The 25,684-nt window shown below is 55.2% G+C and overlaps 1 protein-coding gene across 6 annotated transcripts in view; it reads right to left on the bottom strand.

Moving 5' to 3' along the window:
* The window catches only part of Col16a1 (collagen type XVI alpha 1 chain), a 50,722-nt gene extending 29,629 nt beyond the window's left edge, over nt 1-21,093 (bottom strand). For 4 of the 6 annotated variants that reach the window (XM_021636636.2, XM_021636627.2, XM_021636618.2 and 1 more), the window contains exons 1-38: nt 20,381-21,093; nt 18,779-18,885; nt 16,788-16,862; nt 16,583-16,700; nt 15,478-15,601; nt 14,931-15,197; nt 14,268-14,348; nt 14,012-14,137; nt 13,295-13,348; nt 12,991-13,017; nt 12,525-12,560; nt 11,520-11,546; nt 10,352-10,414; nt 10,080-10,121; nt 9,956-10,000; nt 9,836-9,871; nt 9,434-9,496; nt 9,076-9,120; nt 8,903-8,998; nt 8,688-8,726; nt 8,213-8,257; nt 8,016-8,051; nt 7,436-7,546; nt 7,036-7,071; nt 6,773-6,808; nt 6,587-6,697; nt 6,270-6,314; nt 3,818-3,853; nt 3,635-3,679; nt 3,251-3,382; nt 2,565-2,600; nt 2,092-2,199; nt 1,699-1,821; nt 1,545-1,598; nt 1,328-1,369; nt 699-734; nt 557-610; nt 322-390 (exon numbers count right to left, since the gene is read on the bottom strand). In XM_021636636.2, coding sequence (XP_021492311.1) covers nt 322-390; nt 557-610; nt 699-734; nt 1,328-1,369; nt 1,545-1,598; nt 1,699-1,821; nt 2,092-2,199; nt 2,565-2,600; nt 3,251-3,382; nt 3,635-3,679; nt 3,818-3,853; nt 6,270-6,314; nt 6,587-6,697; nt 6,773-6,808; nt 7,036-7,071; nt 7,436-7,546; nt 8,016-8,051; nt 8,213-8,257; nt 8,688-8,726; nt 8,903-8,998; nt 9,076-9,120; nt 9,434-9,496; nt 9,836-9,871; nt 9,956-10,000; nt 10,080-10,121; nt 10,352-10,414; nt 11,520-11,546; nt 12,525-12,560; nt 12,991-13,017; nt 13,295-13,348; nt 14,012-14,137; nt 14,268-14,348; nt 14,931-15,197; nt 15,478-15,601; nt 16,583-16,700; nt 16,788-16,862; nt 18,779-18,851 — 2,592 coding nt within the window. In that variant the 5' untranslated portion in view covers nt 18,852-18,885; nt 20,381-21,093. Of the gene's footprint in view, nt 1-321; nt 391-556; nt 611-698; nt 735-1,327; nt 1,370-1,544; nt 1,599-1,698; nt 1,822-2,091; nt 2,200-2,564; nt 2,601-3,250; nt 3,383-3,634; nt 3,680-3,817; nt 3,854-6,269; nt 6,315-6,586; nt 6,698-6,772; nt 6,809-7,035; nt 7,072-7,435; nt 7,547-8,015; nt 8,052-8,212; nt 8,258-8,687; nt 8,727-8,902; nt 8,999-9,075; nt 9,121-9,433; nt 9,497-9,835; nt 9,872-9,955; nt 10,001-10,079; nt 10,122-10,351; nt 10,415-11,519; nt 11,547-12,524; nt 12,561-12,990; nt 13,018-13,294; nt 13,349-14,011; nt 14,138-14,267; nt 14,349-14,930; nt 15,198-15,477; nt 15,602-16,582; nt 16,701-16,787; nt 16,863-18,778; nt 18,886-20,022; nt 20,223-20,380 lie in introns of those variants that run through there. The other 2 variants (XM_021636609.2, XM_060379476.1) reach the window with 2 other exon arrangements.
* Nucleotides 21,094-25,684: the final 4,591 nt, after the last annotated feature.

Here is a 25,684-nt window from a genome sequence, read left to right on the forward strand (position 1 = left end):
AGAGACTGACTCAGCAGTTAAGAGCACTTGCCATGCTTCCAGAGGACCCCAGTTCAGTTCCTAGCACTCAAAGCTACCTGCACATACACACTGAGAGGGAGAGACAGAGAGAGAGAGAAAGAGAGAGAGAGAGTAAGAGAAAAAAAAAACATGGTGGAGATATAGTATCATTTAAAGGCAATCCCAGTATGTCTTCCTTCCCTGAGGATGGCTCCCAGTCCAGGCTGCTGAGATGGCAGCATCAGCTCCGTGCCCTCTCCCCAGCAACAATGCCATGGGCCCAACAACTCCTGCAAAGTCATGTAGAGGAAAAGCTCTTACCGGAGGCCCGGAGACACTAGCACCAGGAGGTCCCATGGGTCCTGTGGCTCCTCTGGGCCCTGGAGCTCCCTGTGAAGAGGGGACAGACAGTTTGCTGAGGCCTGATTTGAAGCCAGCACAATCCAGCAGTGAGCTGTACCTGACTGGTTCTCAGGCGCCCCTCCGACAGGCACCGCTTAGCCCCAGGTCCCCAGGCCTACAGCTCCAACAACCACAGCGGAAGAGGCTGGCTCACCTGAGCACCTTTTTCTCCAGTTGAGCCAGGTGGTCCCTGAGGTCCTGGAAACCCCTGCAGATGGAAACACAGTCGGTGATCCCTCCTAAAATGGGCCCCTTCCCCTGTCAGCCGCCTCCCCCCCGGCTGTAAGGAGACCTACCTGAATGCCAGGCAAACCCTGGGCTCCGGGCTCCCCCTGCAAGTCAGAATGGGCAGTCTGAGGCACAGCAGCCAAAGCCACCTGCCCCTTGAACCAGTGGAGCTGGCAGATCTGGGAGGGTATCTGCCAGCTCCAGCTCTAGGGAGCTCCCCAAGATAACTCAAGGGTGAGAGTGATGAGGGCAAAGCCAAATCCTGGCAGAGCATGGTGGTACATGCCTTTCTTTAATCCCAGCACGCAGGAAGCAGAGGCAGGCAGATTTCTGAGAGTTCAAGGCCAGCGTGGTCTACATAGTGAGTTCCAGGACAAAGAGGGCTATGTAGAGAGACCCTGTCTCCAAAAAGAAAGAGAGAGGAAGGAAGAAGGAAGAAGGAAGAAGGAAGAAGGGAAGGGAAGGGAAGGAAGGAAGGAAGGAAGGAAGGAAGGAAGGAAGGAAGGAAGGAAGGAAGGGAGGGAGGGAAAAGAAAAAGTCAAATCCTGTACAGAGCAATAACAGAGCAAGGCTGCTTGCTAACCACAGAACTGTGCCCTTAGCATCTAGTGACAGGCAGAACCCCAGGATTGGGGAGCTGGTAGCTATGGAAGTGTCAGAAGGGAGCAGGAAGGCAAAGGTGAGGTGAGATACTTACCTGGGGTCCCCCTGCACCAGTGCCTGGAGGTCCAGGCTCTCCCTGAGAGGAAAAAAAAAAAAAAGGACAACCCCTGTGGAAATTATCAGCCAATCCCCCAACTTCTCCCCAGCCTCTCTGAATCCTACCTTTCACCACTCTGAGCCTCAAACCCTCAGTCCCACATTCCCACCCTCCTTCGCCCACGGGGTGGGGGGACCTCCATTCCCACACATACCTGAGTTCCCTTCAGTCCTGGGGGCCCTTGAACTCCTGGCAGACCAGGCCGGCCCTAAAAGGCACAAGGGAACCCATGGATACCCTTGGTGTGTTGGGCGGATTGAGAAGGCCACACACAGACAGGGAAGGAGGAGGAGAGGACGAGCACTTACTGGTTTACCCGGCCGACCCACACCTTCCGGACCTGGCTCTCCTTTGGGACCTGGTTTCCCAGGCAGTCCCGATACATCGGTCAACGCCCCTTGCAGGCTAGGGCAGGCAGTGCAGCCATCACCCTGGTCAGAGACAGAGAGAGCCTGTGAGCCAGGACCGGTAGCCAGGCCAGGGGGCATCGGCAAAGGGGACCCCTGCAACCCTCTGAGAGCTCCACCCCTCTTCTGCCCCTCCTCCGCCAAAAAGACAAAATAGAGCCCAGATATTCCGAGCTGCGGTAAAGAGCCGAGGAATCTGGTGCTGCCTGGCTTGCTTTGAGGCTTCCTGCAGTACAATCCTCATTAACTAGCCCCTTGATTGCAACAAACTCCTGCCAGGCCTGGCCAACCGACCTTTTCTCCTTTCGGTCCAACAGGACCCCGAACCCCAGGCTCTCCAGACATTCCGGGCTGCCCCGTGGTGCCAGGCGTCCCAGGGTCTCCAGGATTCCCAGCATCCCCCTGTAAGGAGTGGCGTTTAAAGAGGTCAGGTGTCGCCCAGCTGAGGGCAGGTTGTCCCTTGAGACCTATGGGCAAACCCAGGTCCTTCCAGGGGCCGGGGGGCTAAGAAGGGAGTGGAGATTGGCTCGAGCAATCAGGGAAAGTGGGAAGATTGTTTCAGAGAGAGGCGGGGGGGGGGAGGCGCTACTTGGAGTTGGATGGGTGGGGAGGTAGAGAAGATCTGAGAGGAGTTGGTGGGGAGGAGCTGATCAGAAAATAGTCCATCAAGATGTATTTTCAATTAAGAAAGAGAGAGGGCGAGAGCAGAGAGACCTCTAAGGCGACCAGGTACCCACCCACCTCTATATCCATTCACATCTTCTTACCTTCTGCCCCTTGAGTCCACGCTCTCCAGCTTTGCCCTGAGAAGAAAATGGTCACGGCATCCGTTCACTTAGAGTGGACGCCCCTGGGTCCCCAGCACGGTGTGAGACCCAGGGGATGTAGCCGAACAGGAGACATAATGACCTCTGTCCTCAGGCTAGGGAACCAGTCTAGCGTCGGAGACACTTCTGCCCGTATGACCTAGGCAGGTTACCTCATCTAGCCCCTCGTCTGGCATTAGTTTCCCCATCTGTCAGATGGGGGAGAAAAAGATAGTGTAGGCGTCTGCGCCATAGGGGTCTTGTGAGATCGCTCTTCTGCCGGCCCAGTGTCCTGTCACCATTAAAGCGACAACCACCGTGCCACAGCCAAACCTGCGGATTCTCCAGCGTCTCCTGTGGGCTGGCTCGGGGTTTCATGCGAATCGTGACTGAGCTTCACCTCTAAGGACAGGGCCCAGAGGGACAGAGAACAAAAGTGACTTGCTCAAGCCGGAGATCGTATAAAAAATCAGAGCCAGAACTGGAACCCAGCTGTGCCTTGTCCCTGCTCTGCCACTCTATGTTCTGGGATGAAGGGCAGAAGGGGGCCTGCATGGGGGATGCAAGCAGCTTGCACTAGACACAGAGAGGCAGAGGAAACCACTGCTCTGTCTTGTATCCCACCCGGGTTCGTCTCCGGGATTTACCTGCTTCCCAGGCAGCCCGAAGCCTGGTAGCCCAGGCTCTCCCTTCTCTCCGGCTGGGCCAGGCAAGTGAACCACACGGCCGTCTCCATCCTGAGGCCTGGACAAGGCTGAACAGGGCTCACAAGGCTCCCCCTGCAAATCAAGGATGCTGGGTTAAGAGGGTCCCAGATCCTGGGGCTTGGGATCCGGGGATGCAGAATGTAGCCAGCTCCAATGCAGCACCTCTGCCGAGTGAGGGATGTCTTGGGAACATGGGAAGAAGCAAAGGTGGAAACAGGGCCATGTTGCCGAGAGCCAGAATTTACCCCACAGAATTTACCCAGGATTTGGGGTAGAACAGGTCAGAACAAAGGCATCTTCCCTGGCGGCATGCCATAGACTCACCTTTGCGCCTTTGCTGCCTGTTGGTCCCACTGGTCCTGGTGGTCCCTGTATGAGAAGCCACATCAGCCAATGTTCAGGCATCTGCCTAGCCTGTGCCACGGCACAGCCCAGACCTCTCAGAGCCTCTGTGTGCCTCCCACACTGCCCTCCCCTGAGCCACTGCCATCCGCAGAGTATACTCACTGGAACTCCAGCCGGCCCTGTGTCGCCAAAACTACCCTGAGGGCCAAGCAGAGAGCATATAGTTAAAAGGGAAACTGGGCAGAGGTGCCAGGTACATGGAGAGGCCTTTGGGATGACTACTGTCAAGGTAAAGTGAGGCTCCCAAATTCCTCAGGGAGGCCCTGAATAGCCACGTTCTTGAAGCTAGGTTTCTGCAATCAGCTCCCATTCCAGAAGCCCAGCCTTGGCTTCACCTATAGCCCGGGAGAGGCCATGAAATCTTTCCACCAGCAGCTCTTTATCAAATGCCTTTTGGCCCTGAGCTGCTGGACCTTGCACACTTTTTTTTTTTTTTTGTAACCCTATGCTATATAGTCAAGGATGACCTTGAACTTCTGATCCTCCTGCCTCAGGTGTGCATCACCCTGACCACTTTATATAGGGTTAGGTATCAAGCTCAGGGCTTTAGGCATTCTAGACAAGCACTCTACCAACTGAACTATATTCTCAGCTTTCTCTCAACTTGTGTGTGTGTGTGTGTGTGTGTGTGTGTGTGTCTGTGTGTGTCTGTGTGTGTCTGTGTTGTATGTGCGCAGGTGGGTAGCGGCCAGAGCTTGACATCAGAATCTTCCTCGATCATTCTCCACATGCATTTTGAGATTGGGTCTCTCATCGAGCCCAGAGCCCATCAATTCAGCTTGGTCGACTGGCCAGTGAGCTCCAGTTTCCTCACCCACAGTGCTGCAGCTCCTGGCTTTTTACGTGGATGCTGGGAATTCAAATTTGGGTCCTTGAGCTTGCGTGGCAAGCACGTTATGACTGGAGCTTTTTAAATTAGGAACCTTAAGTGATAATGAGCACTATGAAGGAAATGAGGTAATGACAGGCCAGGAGGTCAGGGAAGTGGGGCCACAGTTATCAGAAAGATGAGAATGAGGCCAGCCAGTGAAAGAAGGCGGGAACATCCTGGGCTTCTCCGGGAGTGACCTGTGTGAAGCCTGGAGGTGGGAACAGTCTCCACATATTCCAGAATGGAAGGAGGTGTAGATGGCTAAAAAAAATAGGAAGGCAGGGAGAGAAGGAGGAGGAGAAGCTAGAGGGAAGGTTGTTCAAAATGAGGGCCAGCAGGCCTGTGGCATAAATTCAAGTCCCAGAAGGCCTGTAAGCAGGAAGTTCTGTCACTGGAGTTCTTTCTACAAAAGCACATTAACTGCTCCGTGATAAATGGGCTGTTGAAGGGCCATAGTAGACGCATACAGGCCAGAGGAGGTCACTACCAACAGAAGGGAGGCCATGGGGACCCAGTGGCACAAATGGAGAGAGAAGCAGGGAGAGTCAAGGGAGATGCTGCGGGCAGAAGCATCAGGACTTGTGTCTGGGATGGATGAAGGGGAAAAGATGTAGAAAAAGGAGGAGTGAAGGATGATATCAGCTTTGGGCTTTGGGGATTTGGTTTATGCTATTCGCCGTGATGAAAAAGGCTTGGTGGCACAGGCCTCTGATCCAGCTGTTGAGGAGGGGTAGGTAGGTGGATTGCAAGGTCAAGGCCTGCCTGAGGTACACTGTGAGTTCAAAGCCAGTCTGGACAACATAGTGAGACCCTACCTCAAAATAAAGAGTAAAATAAGGGTTCCACAGCTCTCTGTGGGGCAGGGGTTGTAGGTCAGTGGTAGAGGACTTGCAAACTGTGTGTTAGATCCTGATTCAATCTCAGTCACACACACACACACACACACACACACACAAAGCAGGAAGGAAGGGGTGCTTGGGAAGGGGTGCTAAAACTCCATTTGAGAAATGCTGTGCGTGATCTGCCTATTAGGGGTTAGTCTGAACACACATCCGCCTGTGTCTCCCGATTGAGCACTCTCACACCCACAGAACCCCTCATTTGAGCAACAGTCTATTAGAAGTTCAATGCTGTCATTTATTTCTAACACAATCATAAATACAAATGTCAGCATGGCCATCGAAATCTAGCTAACCAGCTGAGCAGCGGAGATTATAGACTCCAACTTCCCAGGCTCAAATCACAATTCTGTATCCAAACACCCATGAGGCGCCGGGAAATTCCCTTGGCCTTTTTATGCCTCCTTTTCCGTATCCATAAAATGGGAATAGTAGGGAAATGGACTCCCTTAGCATCGAGGAAAATGAAACAAGAATAAAACGTGCACAAGGCTTGGAACTATGCCTGGCCCGTAATAAGTAGGAAAGAAGAGTTAAATATTGTTTTGCTCTAAGGTAGTCTTGGATGTGCTTAATCATTTTAGATTATCATTAGATTAAAAATACAACACTGAGGGATTCTCTTGGAGAACATGAGGTTCTTGGAGATAAGTTCCTTGACTCTGCTCAGGGAAACCCTGACGGATGTGTTCCGCTGTGAAGTTACGGTTTGATCTCTGCTCACTTGTCTCTCAGGGCAGTCTCCCCCTACCTTGCCTGTGTCCCCAACACCCAGAGGACTCACCTTCTCTCCTTTCAGCCCTCTTGGCCCGGGAACTCCAGATTTCCCCTTAAAAAAAAAACAAAGAAACCCCAAAAACCCAATATGGAGTTACAGCGCCTTTGCCTGACAGCCCTTCAAGCCTCCAGTATCCCAGTGTCCAACCAACAGGAGAAAGGAACAGGGGAAATTGCTGCACAATTACTGCTTTACAAGTAGCAGCCTAGCACAAGGATGGAGGAAAGTACCAGGATGTAGACTGCTTCCTGGCTACCTCCTAGTTCCTGCCCCAAAGCATGGGACCCAAGAGCCCACTAATGTGCCAAGGACAGGCCACTCACCGGAAGGCCAGGTAAACCATAGCCGGGGGAACCTACATCTTCACTGACACGCATGGAAAGCCCAAGGTGCTGGGCCCCGACCCCTGAACTGCAGGATGAGCAAGGTTCCCCCTAGGGAAGGAAGAGAAGGATCAAAAAATCTGTCAGGTGAACAGAAGGCAAAGGCCAGAGCACCAGGGTGCCTACCTTCTCTCCTTTCATTCCTTGGATGCCTGGATCTCCCTGTAGGAAGAAATGGTTTGTGGTCTGAGACTAGGCATGTTGGAACCCCAAACGCTGTAGCTGTATTTAAGGACAGCAATGTGACACTCTGCTTATAGGCCATTTGAACTGCCCCATTCCTGGGGGGTTTCAAAGCCAGGACCCCAGAGGCAGTGCCCATCAACCCATATAACAAAAAGGGAAATAAACTTAGGCTAAGTGTCCTCATTAGAAAGCTCTTTACATACCCGGTCGCCTTTTAGTCCAACAGTTCCTAGGCCCTCCTGAAAGAGAGGGTACAGGAAGGAGTGGAGTGAGGAGGCTGGGCCAGGGCCTTAACTCTCTCTCCGACCACTTTTTTTGGTCATCTCTAGCCAACAACCAGGCTCAGGGCCAGGCTTCCCTCAGAGTAAGAGATGGCTCCACCCTATCTTGCCCAAAAGGTGTCCTAGAGTCTCTTGGTGGGGGGTGGGAGGAAGTGCTGGGCAGTTGCCGTGGAAACCTGGGTAACACTCTAGCCAGTCCCAAGCTCTATGGTTCAAACCCCTATCTGGGCCACACTAGGCCTAATCTCTGTGGTACTGAGAAGTGCCCAGTCCCTCTGAGTCTGTCTTAGACATGTCCCTCAGTGGCCTCTTGAGCACTCACCCCGGCTGGAGCAGGATCCCCTGGCTCCCCTTTAGGCCCTGGCTTTCCAGGGAGCCCCACGAAATTCTGGAACCCTTCGGGCAGTGTTGGGCACACTTCACAGGGGTCACCCTAGCAGAAGAGAAGAACCACAGGGGGATGAGGTGGGGCTGAGACCTCAGGGGAGTCAAAAGCCCTCCTGTCACACCAGCTCGAGGTGTCTCCATCATCAAAGCGGACAGCAGGACTGCTGCAAGGGCTTCCTGTCCAAGCAGAAAGGAGCCCCTGGCATCCTGGAACCATGTCCTCAGAGCGTGTATCCAGGGGGAACACATGTGTCCCACTGACAAAACTTGAGCTGATAGAGAGAAGCTAAGTGACCCTCCATGCTCATACACCATGGTAGATGCCAGGGGCAGGGTCTGGGTCTGGCTGTCAGCCCCTGCTCCCCACAACCAGGCTCCTCATCTAAGCACATACCTTCCACAGTAAAAACAAGAGGGTCGCCTGAGGCAGGCCCAGCACCTGGGCAGAGAGCCCCTGCTACTCAGAGTAGATCCTGTTCCCATGCCAACCTAGGGCAGCCAGGCATGGAACTCACCTTCTCTCCTTTAGTCCCTGGCACTCCTGGCTTCCCCTGTTGGGGAAAGTGGTAGGGGGAAGCCACATTAATGCCAGGGCAGAGGGACTGGTATGCCAGGAAAGAGCTGAGGACCCAGGCCCCTACCCCTGGAGGGCCTGGAAGAGCAGCCCTGGGCATGGTGGGCAAGGACCCCTCCCCTGGTTGTGGTCACTCACAGGCTTCCCTCCAGGGCCTTCCTTTCCTGGGATCCCAGAGCTGCCCTGAAATCAGAAGAGAGGTTAAATGGGAGGCTCCCCCTGATGTGACCTCTCCCCATTTACCCCTTCATCTGGCCCCCTTGAACCTCCCTTCTCCATTTGGTCTGCTGGCCAGATAAACCTTTTCTTCCTATTGCCTGTCCTCCTATGTGACCCACCCTAGGAAAAGACAAGTGATGACTAGGGCTCTGAGTACCCTTTCCTAGTACAACAAGGAGGAGGTGACAGATGACAGGCAGACAGACATTTCCAGAGCTTGCTGCTCACCAAGGCCAAAGGCCCCCACCCCAGCTAGTACTGGGGTGGAGACACCCCCTTTTGGACCCTGGCTGAACCAAGCCTCTTTCAGACAGTGCCCGGCCACCTCCTGAGACACGCACACGGCATGACCATACTACCCTCCCCTGCATGCCCACAATGCCCCTGTGCTCACCTTATCTCCCTTGGGGCCTGGTGGGCCACCTGGATCTCCCTGATGGCAGAAACAGGGTGATTCAAGATTCCTCTCTACAGCATGGCGAGGGGTTTTGTCTTCAGCCACCCTCCGACCTGCTTCCCTGGGACCAGGTCTTATCCCCAACTAAGCCCCACCCCCAGGGAGGGGGAAACCTCAGGAACGGGCAGCAGGAGAGGTGGGGGGATACTTACAGGGGCTCCAGGTAGACCTATCCCAGGCAGCCCAGGGAGGCCAGGGGGCCCAGGTTCTCCTGCCAGTCCCTCGGGCCCAACAAAGCCAGGGTCTCCCTGGCACATGAGTAAGTGAGTGTGAAAGACCCATCTTAGCCCTACCATCCCTTCCCACACCCAGGCCCACAACTCACTTTCTGCCCTTTGGGCCCAATGACACAGATTTCTCCTGGCCGACCCTGTGGGAAAGAGAGCCGAGGGAGGGACAGCCAGGTGCTGGCACTAGTCCCACTGACACAGGAAAATGAACACCCTCCTGGCCCACCCTCACTGTTCTTTCTCCATGCCAGACCCTAACCTGGTGTCCTAAGACCATCAGGTGTTACCAGGACGTCGAAAGCCTGAGAGTCAAGAGACCTCATCAGTTCCTGGACCACCTTGCCATGCCTTTTGGGACATAACACCTCACCCCCTTGGCCAGGAAGAGGAGGTAAATCTCTGGGTGACATTCTAGCATTTTGAGGCCTAAGGAGAGGGTCCCCAACAACATACATCTCGGCCTGGCTTTCCTGGCAGTCCTTTGAGGCCTCCATCACCCTTCTCGCCTTTCTGGCCCTGGGGAAGGAAGAGACAAGGGACCAGGACTGAGGAAAAGAAACAGGGCAGTTCTAATTGGGGGAGGGGCAAGTGCCTCCCAGAGCCCCTCTCCCCAACTCTGCCTTCCACAAGAGGGCAGACAACAGAAAGAACTTCCAAACCAGCCAGACCACTCATTCCACAAGCGTGTGGCATTTCCTTCTAGATGTGGTGGGTGTTTGGGCCGGGCAGAGGATCAGAAGGGACGAGGAGGGGACAGTCAACTCTGACAGCGGTCACCCTCCACTGGGAAGACCTTAGACACTTTCCTCCTGTGGTCCACCCAGGCACCCACCCCTCCAAACACAATCCCGTTACCTTCTGGCCCGTTGGGCCTGGGAGTCCTGAGGGTCCCTAAAACGAGGAAGGGGCACAAATGAATAGGTGAGGCTGGGCCAGGACCCATCACCCCTGCCCGGTGGTAGGTTCCAGGCTTACCAAGTCTCCTGATTCTCCCTTCTCTCCTTTCGGGCCTTCTGCACACTGACAAGGGAGATAAGAGGTTTAATGGCCAGAATGGCCCCGACTCAGCCCTGAAACAGGCCTCACCTCACAGTCTTACCTGAAGTGGGGCATCTGGGGAGACTCGAACACAGTCATTGCCCTGTGAGTAAGGAACAGGGGTCAAGGCTAGTTCTTCTGGGGGAGTCCCCCAAACCCTGCTGCTGGAAAAGGTCCCTAGAATAGAGGCTTCTGCACATTAGCCCCTATGGAACCCTGCCCAAATGCCCAGGAGGCCAGGCTTTCCGCTGAGTGAGGGGGTGCCAGTTTACATCACACCAAACCCCAGCTAGGTGGGCGAGACCCCGATGCGGACTTGCTTAAGCTGCTTACCCGTGCTCCCTTCTCTCCCTTGGGGCCTGATGGTCCAGGCAGGCCTTGTTCGCCTTTCCCTCCCTGTAGGTGAAACCAGAATGATGGTTGTGCCTGAGGGGAGCCTCCAGGAAGTGCTCCCTACCCTTTGGTTGCTTCTACCCATCTACCATGCAAATGCTCATGCAAATGCTCACACACATACACACACACACACACACACACACACACACAAATGTATGTGTGTGTGGAGCCCCACCTCCACCATGCACTCATTATCTGGATTCCATATTCCAAATGCTCATGCAAATGCTCACACACACACACACACACACACACACACAAATGTATGTGTGTGTGGAGCCCCACCTCCACCATGCACTCATTATCTGGATTCCATATACACCAGAAGGCTGTTTGGCAACCCTACAGTCTCATTTGGGGAGTATCCATTCCTTCCCCCATATCCACAGGCGTGCACATTAGCAAACACAAAGCATCTCCAGGGCACGTGAACACATTGCGTAGACACGCAGGATGACATAAACCCACGACAGCTAATTGTCAAGTTTCCTGAGCGCAAGCCTCGCGCTTGCTAACACAGCACTCAGGGCAGACTCATGTCACTGCTCTGAGACTCAGATCCTTCGCATCAATAATGCAGAACTGATGCAACACCTGTCTCCAGGTATGTGCAAAAAAGACGGAGGATGCTATGGGCAACGCGGCGAGTGTGAGAGCCCACACACTCACAAGCTCGCAATGGGAGCACAGCACACGCCATGCTCACTCACAAGCTGGAGGCCCATTATGCCCACAGGTGTATAAGGGTTTAATCCTTAGCCTGTGGACCACATAGGTGCAAATGCGTGTTGGAGAACATACGGGCACACCTACACACCATCACTTTGATCTGGCACAGGGAGCTCTCAGTCTCCCCTGAATCCAAAGGAGAGCACTCACTTCCTAGGAAGGGTATCATACACACAGGGCACAGGGCCTAGCACACAGAGGGCCTCAGCAAAGGGTAGCTCTGGACTCTACACACACACAACCCACTTGCCCCAAAACACACTTAAACATACCAGGGTAGTCCTGATATAAACACAAGACTACAAGGTCACATGAGGTAGGAAGGACCAAGGTCACCAAGGAAGACAGGAGAATTCTGTTCTCTACTGAGTCTTACCTTGGGACCAGAGGGACCAAGTGTGACCTAAGGGAACAGAAGAGAGAAGAGAACATTGAACTTTAGGGAGCAAGAGGGAACCAGGGGCCCAGAGGGAGTAAGAGTCAGCTAGGCTCACACAGCATGATGGCAGGACCAAACACCAGAGGCCCAGCCCCCGCTCTCCCTACCAGACCAACCGGCCTGGCTGACTCTATTTTCCAAGGCTGTGAAGCCAACAGAAGGGTCTAATCTACTCTCTCCAACCTGCCTGCCTCTTGAGCCCCACCTCAAGTTGTTAGACTAACATGGTCACTCCGTTGCCATGGAAACCCCAGCACATCTGGGAACCATGGCCTTACCAGATTTGATGGGAGACTGGATAGAAAGAGAGGCAGGCAGAAGTGAGGGCATTTCTAATTTCCCCCAAAGTTAGGGGTTCATGCCTTTTGTGAATAGATACAGCCCAACAGCTCAAAACATGGTAATTCTTGCTGCCTGTGGGAGGGGCACAGTAGGTAGCAAATGGCTCACGCTGAGCCTGGAACCCTGTCCTTCCAAACTCCCAGGAGACAAGGCTGGGCTGGGCTAGCTTTCAAAGAATAAGAGAGGGCTCTTATAAGACCCTGAGCTGTGTGGCACAGGGCTGTTCCTCCCCCTCCTCTAGGCCTCCAAGGTGACATGCCGTGCCTTCCAATCAAAGCGGGTCTGAGCTCTGGAGGCAAGCACACAGCTGAAATCAGCAAGCAGGGTCTTGGGTCCCACTCACCCCTCCCCCCACCTCACCCACCCCCAGGCATATCACCACCCTGGATCAAACACCCCATTGAGAGTTCAGGGCCAGCACTGCCTTCTAGTCAGCCCTGGCTTGGTGGGCTTAGGGGTGGAGACACGCATAGCTCTGGGAGTCAAGCAGGGGAGTGATGGGAAAGTGAACAAAGACCCCTTGTCCTCTACCAGGGAGCTCCAGTCTACTCCAGGCAATGCCCACTCCCAGACTGTGGCCACACCCCTCCATTCACTCACATTGCTCTCCGGGGCACCATGGACACAGGGCGGGCACTGGAAAGGAAGAACAAGCCTGCAAGTCAGTTCTGAGTTAGCCCTGTCCATCACGAGTGCATCACACACACACACACACACACAAACACACAAACTCTCAAGGCCAAAATAGCACCTCTTCAAATGAAAGCAAAACAAAACAAACAAAAACCCTTAAAGCCCAGAGAAAAACAGGAACAATTCAGTGAAGAAGGGTTTCATGGCTAAGACTTAGGTTTTCCCCATGATGCCTGGGGCCGCTGGTTGGCCTCCAACTCCACAGGAATGGCTTCCAGGGCAGATAGGGCCTAGTGTTGGGCCCTCAGGAATGCTGGGTGCTTCGCAGTCCTCCATCACCCCCACACCTCAGTCCTCAAGGCTTTATCAGAGGGTTAGTGCTGACACCTCTCTCTCCCCTGAGTCCCTCCGCCAGCCCAGACAAAAGGCTCACCTCACTGACTTCAGTTTCCCGGTGGGCCTGAGAAGAAGGAGACATGGGAGTGGGAGGGGAACCTGGGATCAAGCATTACTCCAAGCCCATGTACAAGAGCAGGCAGGAGCCAGCTCTCTAGAGAATGCCCGGGACTATGTCCCACCCTCCCAGTTTGTCTTCCCTTCTCAGAGTTGGCACTGCACAACCAAGCTCTGTCTGGACAGGAAGAGAGTGGGAGGGCAGCATCTTCTCCGAGGGCTTTCTAGAGGGCATGCAGGGCAGACAGAGAGCACCATGGGCTCCTCCCCCACCCCATCTCTACCTTTGTCCCCCTTTCTGTCTTCTGGCTGCTTCTTCCCATCAGTTGAGCATCCACCTGGACAGACAGAGGGACAGTTCTGGGGTCCATGCTGGAAAGCAGCATCCCGGCAGAGCCCATGGATGCCAGGTACCCCCTCAGGGCACCTCCCAGGACATCAAGGGTTTGCTTAGGCCCCCGAGGCTGCCCCCACAGGTGCCCCTTCCCCCCCTACACATCCCCCACCATGTGATGTCATAGAAAACAGGCAGTGAATCAATGGGATCCTGTGTTTCTGCAGCCAAAGGCTGGGCATGGTGCCTGGGTCGGCAGGGACACTGCCCAGCCAGAGGGTGGGGCTGAGGGAAGGATGGGGCTCCTCTGCCATCTCCAAAGGACTTAAAGTGGACAGGGCAGCTGGCCATGGTGCTGGGAGAGTGAGAGAAAGCCCCGGGCTTTCCACACACGAGAAATTGCAAATGGAGCCCAGCCCTCCACAGGATGATCTAGCCAGAGTCGGAATTACAGAGTGACATAATGCCCAGCGCCAACAAGTAGCAGGCCCAGGGTCACCCCACGGGTTCTCGCTCTGCCTCCCTGAGTTCCATAAGGTAAGACCTGAGCGGAGCCCACCTTCAAGGCTCTTCCGCAGCTCAGGCACGTGGCCAGCTGAGCATGGTGGCAGGCCTGAGCCGTGTTAGGGGTGGGCCCGTCTCCCCAGCGCCTCCCCTCATCACCCACCTTGCTGTTCTGAGGTTCCTCCAAGCAGAAGCAGCGGGTGTAGACTTTGCCCTCTGTCTGAGGATTGATCTCAATGAGCTCATTACTCTGGGTGTCCCGGCGGGCCTTGGAGGTCTCTGGGGGACACTGCTCAATGCGGGGGTGGAGGGGAAGGCCAGGGTCAGTACAGAGGCAGAGGCATCCTCAGACCTCTGCCATCCCTGTGCAGCTTGCCCTCTCTCGGGCACAGCAAAGTGCCAGGGAGCCAGCCACTCACCCCTCCTGGTAAGATCTCACAGCAGCCCTCCTCCAGCACCAGGTCTGGGTCACAGTAGATGTGAGCCTGCTGAAGGTCAAACTGCAGGGGACACACAAGTTCATCTTATTTCAGATGATCAAACAGCTCCTCCGTGGTCCCCAAAGAAGCTCAAAGATGTCTTCGCCCCAGGATTTGACTTTAGGGTCTTTCCAGGCTGGTTGGGGAGGCCATTAAGAATAGAGCTGTTGCCAAAAGCAGAGAGAGGAGAGAGAGGAGGGAGGGAGGGAAGTAAGGAGAGAGAGAGAGAGAGAGAGAGAGAGAGAGAGAATATATTCCCAGAGGAAGGTGGGGGATGCAGGCAGAAAGAGGGGGTTCCATAAAACCGGGCCCACCCTGTAAATGAATATGCAGGGAAGTGTGCTTGCAGGTAAAGGGAAAAGCGTGAACAAAGGTACAAATACGCAAATGTAGTAGACGATCCATCAGACAGTGGTCAATAGAGAGATGCAAGGAAAATGCTGAAGCCACATAGAACCCCGATGGCGAGGGGCTGGAATGTCAGATTTGCACGGCTAGGCTGCGTGTGGAAGGCAGTGCCCCCCCAAAAGAGGGCTCTGAAACACACTCAGGGGCTCAAGGCTCCCCAAGAGGTGGGAGCAGAGACCAGGACCCAGAACTCACCGAAACCGGCTTGCCCTGCTCAGCATCCAAGCCCAGAAACACATGTCCCCCAGGCTGAATGGGTTTCCGGGGTCCTAGGGGCTGAGAGGAGGCTGAGACGCAGTCCACATGCACAGAGGCCACGCGACCTGCCACGCTCAGCATCAGCTTGTGCCAACGCAGATCGAAGAGCTGGGGCACTGGGAAGATGCAGGACACAAAGTCACCATCTTGGCCCTGTGCCCGGAGCTCTAGACTCCGCTCCTGGCTGTTGACTTCCAAGGAGATCTGTGACAAATTGGGAAAGAGGAAGGACAGAGATTCAGAGCTCCAGAGGCATAGCACGGCGAAGTCGGGGGGCCTCAAGCTCATCTTGCAGGAGGGGAGAAAGCTGGCTGGGGTCACAGAGAAGAGCATCCTGAAAGCACGTGGTGGGCACTGGGGGTAGTCTCTCGAGTGGGCCCGGGGATAGAGCAAAGGAGACCCAGAAACCACAAATTTGAATAGAAACTGAGCTGGACGAATACGATCGTTGTCCAAGGACTGGGGAAGGGGAGGGGTAGCTCACCTGTGGGTACCCATTTGCATCAGTCACTTGGAACAAGTACCATGTGTTCCGGAAGGTGTGCTTCTTCAAGAGGACTGTCAGGACCAGGGCGAACTCCTCCGGGAGGCCCTGAGGGAACACTCGCCTGCAGTGGAGAGGAGAGGGCGCTCTGAGGCTCAGTGAACGTGCAGCCACTGAGCAGACTGGCGCTCAGGACCGATGAGCCTGCCGGAAACGAGCTCACAACCTCCAAAACATGTCCACATCCATTCTAACACATTTACTGAGTGCCTTCCGGGGGCTAAGAGTCCGCTGGCTGCTGAGAAAGCCAGTGGTGAAAATATGCAGGGGTTTGTCCCTGAGAAGTCCCGAGGGGTCTGATGGGGCAGAGGAACAGTCACAGGGAATCCTTGAATCATCATCTCAGGGGACGGGAGTGATGGACCAATGGTTGAGAGTACTGGCTGCTTCTCCGGAAGACCAGGGTTTGATTCCCAGCACCAACAGAGCACCTTACAACCACCCGTGACTGGACTCTCAGGAAATCTAATGCCCTCTTCTGGACTCTATCGGCACTGCATGCATGTGGTCCGTACACATGCAGGCCTAACACACATAATAAATAAATAATTGTCTAAAACGTTTTTCTGTCACAGCACTACATTTCAACTTCGGCAAGGGGGCCCCCTAGGAAGCCAGCATGGTGTATGGGTCTGGGGTGGAAGAGAGATGTTGAGAAAAAGACCAAGGAGCTCTGCAAGAACACAGCAGCACGGAGACATTGGCCAGCAGGAGCCAGACTGCCCAGGGGCTGCTGCGAATTGGGCTTCACACAAGGTGGTATTCACATAGACACAGACTCTTGACACCACGCTAGGGTTCTCATGGTGACCGTGGGATGTGAACCTGGTCCTGCCGCTGCCAGCGAAAGCCAGGCTTGGGTTTCCAGGCACCACACACGCAAAGCCCACCCTGCAAATCCAGGGGCGCACAGCAGGTAGACTTTTGGCACAGGAGTACACAAAACAGCTTCCAGAGAGGCCCTGGGCTTAGGCCTCACATCCAGAGTTGAAGGGCTGTGGTGGGGGTCAGAATGGATTCCGAGTGGCCACCCACAGTACTTTACCTCATGGGTTGGGTCAGCGAAGCAGCCCCCAGCCTCAAGATGAGCGGCCCCTTGGGGTTACGGATCTTCTTGATGGCAGATGTCTTCATGAGGTTCAGTCGGCGGATTAGGTTGAAGCCTTTGGGGGACACCAGAAGAAGAGCGGATGAAGGGAAGTGGGGGTTACTCCAGGAAGCAGGTAGGGGCCAACTGAGGCTGCACTCACCTGTCACATTGGTTGACGGGTCAGTACCGTGTTCCAGCTTGAGTCCTTCTTGCTGTGAAGCTGGGCACCGCCCACCTGGGAGAGAGGGGACGTGGAGCATTAGGAACTCAGGAGGGCAGCTGCCCAGCGGGGCTCCTGGGGCAAGTCTGTAGTCTTCCTTCTAGACCTTTAACCTAGCCTGCCTTGAGGCTGTGCCCACACTTGGCCTCTGATCCTGGATGCACAGGAAAAGCTCAGCACATACGTGGGAGGACTGAGACGGGTCCCAAAGCCCCTGAGTGGGTCAACAGCAGAACAGGACCAGAGCCCTGGGACCCCAGTCTCCCAATACCCCCAGCTGGGGCCAGGCCAACGAGGGAGAATGAAAGAAACCCTAGATGGTCCAGAGCCCAGACAGTGGGAACTCGTGGATGCGCATATGTTTCTCCATGTGGGGACAAGGAACACTGCAGGGATGAGGGAGCATTAGCTTCCCGCATATTCAGTGTTATGTGCAACTATGTGTACATGACTGTACACGCGTGAGCTGGGCAAACCTATGTCCCCAGGGCTGCCACGTGCACCAGCACTCGTGTCCTAGGTAATGGGTCACAGTCTACTCCCAAATTCATAGAAAAATCCAATGACTTTTTGCCTGCATACCCAGCTAGTGACTCAACAAAAGGAGTCAGGCTGAGGGGACCACAGCTCAAGGGTATCACCAAGGCCTTAGGCTCCAGACAAGGCCTATTTAAGGGGCATGAGCCTCTGAACAAGGCCCCAAAGGGACAGGCTGGTGGCTGTGAGCCTCCTTCTCCCTGAGGCTGTGCTCCCCCTCCTGAGACCAGAAATGCTGATGGAGGTGCTACATCAAGGAGACAGGGGCTAAGATCAAACAGCCCTCCCAGAGAGGCTGATGGGAAGGCCGAGCCAGGCTAGGCAAGTCACCTCCCAGAAGAGTAGCCAACTCCCTGCCCAGCCCAGTTGAAAGACAGAGCCCTGCGTCCCTGGGCACGGTGACCCACTGAAATCTCCGCCCCCCAGTCTGGCCGGAAAGACCATCACTGTCTTGAGCATCACGGCAGCAGTGGGTGACTCACCCTTGGCAATGGGCCTAGATTCCTTACAGATGTTGAAATCCTTTGCCCCAGCCCCTCTAGGGGATCCAGTAAGGGAGAAGAGAGCAAAACTCCTCAACACACACACACACACAGAGAAACACACATGTGCATACCCGCACATACACACATATGCAGATACATTGGCAGTCCCACACACCCTAGATGCCTGGACTTGGGCCCTAGGAGCCCGGCTCCTTCCTGGCTAGGTAGTGTAGCTACCGAGCCCAGAGGGCACCCAGCAAGGCCCGGCAGATTGCCTGGTCAATTTCCCTTGGCTTTGGGCCCTGGAAAGCTGCACCCTCTCCCCGTCCAGAGGCCGGGCCGTGGGATGGACAGTCATCAGAGATCCAGGCTGCTGCAGAGGAGAAGCCTATGGCTGGAGGATAGAGTCATCACCCTGAGATGGAACAAAGGCGGCTTTCTGGAAGTGTTGCCTTTTGTAAGGAGTGTGCTGCCTGCTCCTTCCCATCCCACTAACCAGCGAGAAGTACAAGGATGTACTGAGGAGGGGGCCTGCTCTTCCCCAGCAGGGACCCGGGAGTATGTACAAATGTACTGAGTTTCCCAAATGGCAAAGCCAGAGATACTCAGTGACAAGAGATGCTAACATACACACACACACACACACACACACACACAAGCTCACTCACACAGGCCCAAGTATGCAAACATCTCAGGCTAACCGATGCTCAGCCCCTACATGCCACATGACTGATACATACACACACGCACACATACATACATACATATGTGATATATGTATATACATATATATATGTGTGTGTATATATATGTATATACATATGTGCAAAGACCCATATGTGCAAAGACCCATATGTGCAAAGACCCCCAGCATCTCAGGGAGCCAGATGCAGTTCTATGTCAACTTACCTATATGTGTGCCATGACTGAAGGTGGCCCAGAGCCCGAGCAGCCACAGGCCAGGAGTCCAGGATGCCAACATGCTGGTCCAGAGAGCTCAGCTGCTGTTTCAGTACCTGACAACCAGAGACGGGGGAGGTGGGCTCCAGGGTGCCCAGAGGACAACTGCATGTGTGGGGAAGTGGCTGCAGTCCGTGGGGCCCACACACCAGAGACTGCAGTGGCAGGGGTTTGGCGCCGGTCTCCCTCAGGGGCCCCACACAGGCCTGGGGTAAGAATCTGGGCAGTGGTGATAATGAAAATATTTAACCACCGGTATGGCCCAGACACCCACCAGCCAGAGCAGGAGGCTGGCTGAAGCAAAGAAGCTGGGCCCAGGCAGCTTCTGGCTGTGCCAGGAACTGGCTACTGGATTGAGGAGAGGTCCTGAAAGACTGCAGGGGCTGCGACAGCGAGGGGCCTCGAGTAGAGGCAATTTATCAGGATGCCTCGATGAACCACAGAGCTTTAACGACTGTGTCCTGTGCTGGCACACGGCAGCCCAGCTGGAAAGCTGTGCTCAGCTGGGCACAGGTAGCCCTGCCAGGCACCTACAAGGTCAGGGGCTGAAGACTGAAAGGAGTATCTCTCGGCAGGCATCGCAGGGCTGGGTATGGGCCAGGAAAGCTTCCCCATGTGTGTACAGGGGCGGGAGAGCAGGGCACCAGGGCCCGGGACCTTGTTGCCAGCCTCTCCTGACGCTGGATACGCGTCTTCTCAGTTTTATTACACCCTGATGGATGGGCCCAGATAAATCACTGCAGGCTCAGCAGGTGGCCAGCACAGCCATCTGTCATCTGGTCCCTTCCCGGACAGGCAGACCGTGAGCACACAAAGCCACGCGTGTCAGCGCAATATACATAGGCGTAAAGGCACATAGGCACAGGGACTATGAAATCAAAGCTAGCTTTGGGCAGGCATGCTAAGAGCATTGAGAACTGATAAGCCCAGGGTTTACCTATACGCTCCTGTCCAGAGCCAGCCTATGAGCAACCCTCCCGGAGGCCTTCCCACTGGTACTTTCTTAGACAAGCCTGATTGCATCCAGTACCATCCTAATTCATCCCCTTCGTTGCTGGATTTGGGATGACAACCGAAAGGACCCCTTCACCCAGTACAGATGTAGGCTGGACTCTCCCTCTCTTCTCCTTGGGATGGAGCTGTGACCCCACCCTAGCAATGTCCCATCCTAGGGGTGTGCGTCTCCCACTCACCACATCTACTACCCTTCCTGAACCAACGGAAAGGTGGCCGGCTATGAGTAGCATGTGGGTGCATGCAGAGGCACGAACACACATGTGCACATCTGTTCACCGCTGGCTTCCGCTCCCAGGCCGCAGCCTGAGTGGAGAGTTGCAGGGATAGCTAGAGAGATGCTTGCGGGGAGACCCCGCCCCCTCAACACAGACACAGACTGAGGCAGGGACAGCAGGACCAACGTGGAGTTTCCCCGCATCACCCTGCCGCCGCGGAGAAGAGCACATTTGCCCCAGGTCCACACAGCGAGTCAGTAACACAAAACGCTACTTCTTCAGCCCAGAGCGAGAAGCAGCCCAGTCCTGGCCCACTTACCAATGGCCGGGGTGGGGAACGGGGTGGGGGGGACCCCTCACTGAGCAATCCTGGCGGCCCCAAGGCCGCCAGCTCTGGGAAGCAGGGCCCAATGTCCACGGGGCCTCAGGGAGATCCTCTGTCTTCCTGCCGGTGCGCGCTGTCCCCTGGCTTCTGCCCGTCTGTCCCGGGTTCTCTCGGCTGAGTACAGCGCAGCGCACGCCTTGCCGGGACTGCCGGCCGCTCCTGGAGGGGGAAGAGGGCGGTTCCAGGGGGATTGGGGGGCCTGCCAAGAGCCTAATGGAACACAGCTGGGCCAGCCCGCCAGGCCGGAGGAGGAGGGAGGCGGCGAGGGCTCGGCGGCGGCTGCCGAGGCGCTGGCCGCTGGGCTGCACCGCCGCGCGCTCCCGGCCTGGCCCTGCGCCCAGGCGCGCCCTTCCCGCTTCCCAGCCAGGTGGGCCCGCGGGCGAGCGAGGCAAGGCGGGACCCTGCGTGCCCAGAGCTGTCCTGGAAGGAGCGCCTGCGGCGGGCAGCTAGAGGGAGGGAGGCCAGGTTAGGCGTGCCCAGAGTCAGGCCCGGAGTTTAAGGGACCTCCTTCGTGCCCCCCCCTTCCTTGGCTGAGACCCCGGAAAGCTGGAGAGGGTTAGGGACCCTCCTCCAGTGCTGTGGAACCCGCGACGTGGCCGCTGACCAAGCCTCAGTGGTCAGCTTTTTCCAGTGCCTGGGCCTAGCATTCCTAGGCTGTAGTGCCTCTGTCTCCTCTGTCTGCACTGGGGAGGAGGGAGAGAGCACCCCCCCTTAAAAAAAAAAAAAAAAAAAAAAAAAAAAAAAAAAAAAAAAAAAAAACAACTGTGTTAAATTAACCCCTTCTGCTCTGCCCTCGTTTCTACAGAAGTAAAATCAGTGAGTCCTCTTTTTTTTTTTTTTTTTTCCTCTTGGACTCTACAGGGTGGAAAGGCTCAGATCCCTGCTGCCTGCTCCCTGCTCCAGCTTAGTGACTTTAAGTAGACTTTCCAAAAACTGAATTTATTTTGTGTGCGCGCGGGAACGTGTACCCGGTCGTCAACGCCACGCTGCATGTGTGGATAATTTGTGGAGTCGAATCATCACGGGTTCTGGGGCTCCAACTAAGACTGTCAGTCTTGGTGGCAGGCCCATTTACCCACTCGGCCGTCTCCACGGCTGAACATTTTTTTTTTTTAAACTGGAGTTTGCATATCCTAGGCTAATGCTCTCCCGCTGAGCTATACCCCTAGCCTTTGTGGGGTGTGTGTGTGTGTGTGTGTGTGTGTGTGTGTGTGTGATGTAAAAATTTGTGCAGGTATGCGGAGGCCAGCGATGTCTTCCTCAAGCGCTCCCTTTTTCTCTGAGGCAGGCTTTCCCACTGAACCCGGAATTCATTGATTCAGCCATCTATTCGTTTGTCCACCTCCCCAGCCCATTTTTAAAGGCAAGGTCCCAGGGGGTGGCAGTGGCCCTGCGGCCTTTAATCCCAGCACTCAGGAGGCAGAGGCAAGTGGACGTCTGTCAGTTCAAGACCAGCCTGCTCTACAGAGTGAGTTCTAGGACAGCCAAGTTTATGCAGAGAAACCCTGGCTTTGGGGGGAGGGGGCCTCTGTAGCAGAAGCAGACCCAGAAGTTTCTTTTCTGAGCTCGGTTCTCACTGTGTAGCCCTGGCTGCCCTGGAACTCCTCTGTAGACCAGGCTGGCCTGGAACTCACAGAGATCCCTTTTGCCTCTGCTTTACAGAGCGCTACAGGTGTGTGCTGCCACACCCAGGCCTGGATCTTTCAACCCTCCCGAGTAGCTGGGCACAGCAGGCCTGATTCAAATCTACTTTTTAATCTCTAATTCCATTTGCACGTCTGTGGGATGAGCCGGGAGCATCTGCCCGGCGTAGCTTTGTAAAAGGAAACTCATTAACATCTGTGAGAATGCTTAGCCGCGGTCTGGCACAGAAGAGGGGAGATACTCGCTGCTATTTTCATTATTGGGATGCTTAGCAAAGGACAGGGTGGGCAGGGGGTGGGGTGGGCATTAAGTGATGGGAAGGTTTGATTCATATCCAGCTTCTGAAGAAGCAAAAACAATCAATCGATTTGTTGGGTGAACAGGAGACTTCAGGGGAGGTAGAGGCTGCAGGGTGTAGGTTGGGGATGGAAAGGAAGCAACCAAAGGTCTTGGATGGGCTTGCTTCCCTTTGGAGTAGGTGGTTTAACTGTCGACCTGTGACCCCGTCTAACCCAGGCAGAGCCACTGACAGGCCTGGGATTTCCCACCTCCTCCCCTGGAGGCGCTGAGTCAGCGGAAACCCTAACCACGCTGCTGTGCCACGGAGGCGCCCCACTGTGGTCCCCGAGAGGAGCCTGGGCCCAGATGTGTGGTGGCCGTGGTGGGGCCTGGGAAGCGCTGAGCTCAGCAGGCAGGAAGTCCAGGAGGTGGGGTTTTCAGAAGCTCTGTCAGGAGGGGTAGGGGCAGGCACAGCGGATTGCTAATGGAGTCCTGCTCAGCTCTGAGGCACAGAGGAAAAGGAAGCAGCACACACAGGTCAGGCTCTGCCCTGAGGTCTCCACCTATGCTAACTCTTGCAGTCTTCACAGAGACTGAGGGGGCAGTGTTCTACAGCTCAGCTCTTCTTGCTGGGGGGGCAACACAAGTTGCCCTGTATCACACAACGCAAAGGTGGCAGAGAGAGGACCGTGGCCGGCAAGCTTGAACAGCAGAAGCTGGTATAACCTGTGCCATCCTGGCCATGCCCACTCTTCAACTCCTCATGTCTCCTGCACCATCCTGGCCCCCCGCCACAGCTCTCAGAGGTGAAGATTCAGGAGCCTGAGGAAGCAATGCCCAGAGACCTTTCCCATGGCACCCCAGAGGTGCTCTGAGAACAACCAAACCAGCCAGGCAGTGGTGGCACACACCTTTAATCCCAGCGCTGGGTAGAGGGAGAGGCAGGGGGATCTCTGTGAGTTCAAGGCCACCTGGTCTACAGAGCAAGTTCCGGGACAGCCAGGGCTACATGGAGAAACCCTGTCCAAACAAACAAAGAAAACAACAGAAAGAACAACCAAACCCAGGGAAGCCCGTCTGCCTTGGTCCCTCGCCACGGTCTAGAGCTGTTCCTGTGTGTTTCCTCACTCTGCCATGTGTGCGCGCACACAGAGCGCATCTCCTCTTATGGCAGCCGTGACCCTCACAGAACTAGATTCCGGGTGTTAGTTGGGGTAGTATGTACCCGTAACTCCAGCTGCTCAGGGATGTGAGGCACGGAGGTTTCGAGTTCAAGGCCAGACCTTGTCTCAAAGCAAAGTTTTTTAAAGGACTGGGCAGTTTCATACACAAGACTAAACTCACTCCCCGGTACAAAAAAAAAAAAATTCTGTATAGAGTATGTACACACAGGCACACGTGTGTACATAGACATGTGTGCCCACAGACATACACACAAAGACACGGACATGCCCGCTCTGCAAGCAGAGATACCTGCAGAACGGTGGCTCACAGAGGGATGCACACATTGCCACACTTAGACGCAGACATGGTGTGTGCAGCTATGCCAACACATTTCTATGCGTTCAGCCCCGGAAAGCACCACACTTGAGCAAGTAGGGTATCCCGTGGGACTGGGCTCAGTGCCCTCACCCCAGATGGCATTGCCACGAGGTAATCAATGCTGCTAATCACCACCAGCTGCCCTGGAGCCTGCTTGCCGCTGCCGGCTGGGGCTACCAAAGCCTCCTGGGCCTGGGGTAATGCGCGCAGATGTTGGCAAAGCTCGGGGGCCTTTCCATTACCCCAGCTCGCCAGTGGGGCTCCCCACCTGGCAGGGGCCCTCCATCTGGCAGGGGCAACCCTTGGGGCTGGTGGAGCGTCAGGGGCTAAGACAGAGCCTGGTCCCAGGACAGACCCAGAGGCCCCCACACGTCCAAGCAGAGGTGACCCCGATGTCTTAGGCTTGCCCAGGGATCCTGGAGCACACGTGCGCACGTGCACACCTAGGTTCTGGCATAGATGAACACGGATGCACACACACCCTGAGACATATCACGCCTGATGGATTGCTCGTCCGAGGCCTGCTTCAGCTTCTTCCTCTCAGTAAATGCCACCATAATTCATCTTGATGCTCAGGCTGGGGACTACGCTTGGCTCCTGCCTTCCACTCCCCCTCCCCCGCCCATGCTTGTCACCTCTACCCCCCACAGTATAGGTCACATCCACTTCCACTGTTCCCACGCTTGCCCGAGTCATCAGCACTTTTTTTTTTTTAAACCAGGCTCAACATGGCTACCGTTGGGTTCTCTGGGAAGGTGAGCCTGGATCCCAGGAGGCTAAGCTATAGACAGGACAATCACTAGAGTAAATGAATGCTAGAAGAGGGAGACCCTGGTGGTTTCCAGGGCCCTGGCCCTGCTGGCTCTTTAGGTTCTTTCTACTTCTTTTGAATGAACCGTGGAGAAAAGTCCTGCAAGGCTGCATGGCATGGGGGTTTTGTACTTCTTCTCTCTTCCTGGAGGGGTCTGCCCCTGCTCTTTGCTACCCAGGGCTCGACTGAGTGCCTTCCCTGACTTCCCAGTGTGGAAGAGTCCCAGTGGGCCTTTGTCACATGGCCCCTGTGGCAAGTCCTGCAAGGCTGTGGTACGTATCTGTTATCTCTCTCCTGCAGCACTCCTGGCGGCTGCTCTGCCTGCTCCTCACTGGCCACTAACCCCACCCTGGTCATTAGCCCAGCAGACAGGAAGCTCCTTCCCAGTCCCTATCAGCTGCTGTCCAGCTCTCATTCTACCTAGAACAAAACCCCAGTCTTGGGGGCTGGAGAGAGGATGGCTCAGCAGCTAAGAGCACTGGCTGCCTTCCCAAAGGACCGGGGTTTAATTCCTGGCACCCACCTGGTGGCTCACAACCATCAGTAACTATTGTTCCAGGGGATCAAATGTCCTCTTCTGGCCTGCATGGGAACCAGGCACACAGACGTCTATGCAGGCAAGACACTCATACACATAAAACAATTAATAACAAATAGATTTTTAAATATTAAACTCCCAGTTTCCCCCTCCAGCCTTACCAAGTCCTACACAACCCAGCCTCTCCTTCTGGCCCTCCACCTTACCCCACAGGATTCCTGCCTGCTTCTTTCCCGACCATGAACCCCCGCGATGGCATGACATGGGGGTTTTGTACTTCTTCTCTCTTCCTGGAGGGGTCTGCCCCTGCTCTTTGCTACCCAGGGCTCGACTGAGTGCCTTCCCTGACTTCCCAGTGTGGAAGAGTCCCAGTGGGCCTTTGTCACATGGCCCCTGTGGCAAGTCCTGCAAGGCTGTGGTACGT

This window comes from Meriones unguiculatus, chromosome 3, assembly GCF_030254825.1.
Source record: "Meriones unguiculatus strain TT.TT164.6M chromosome 3, Bangor_MerUng_6.1, whole genome shotgun sequence".
In the NCBI taxonomy this organism is placed as follows: Eukaryota; Metazoa; Chordata; class Mammalia; order Rodentia; family Muridae; genus Meriones; species Meriones unguiculatus.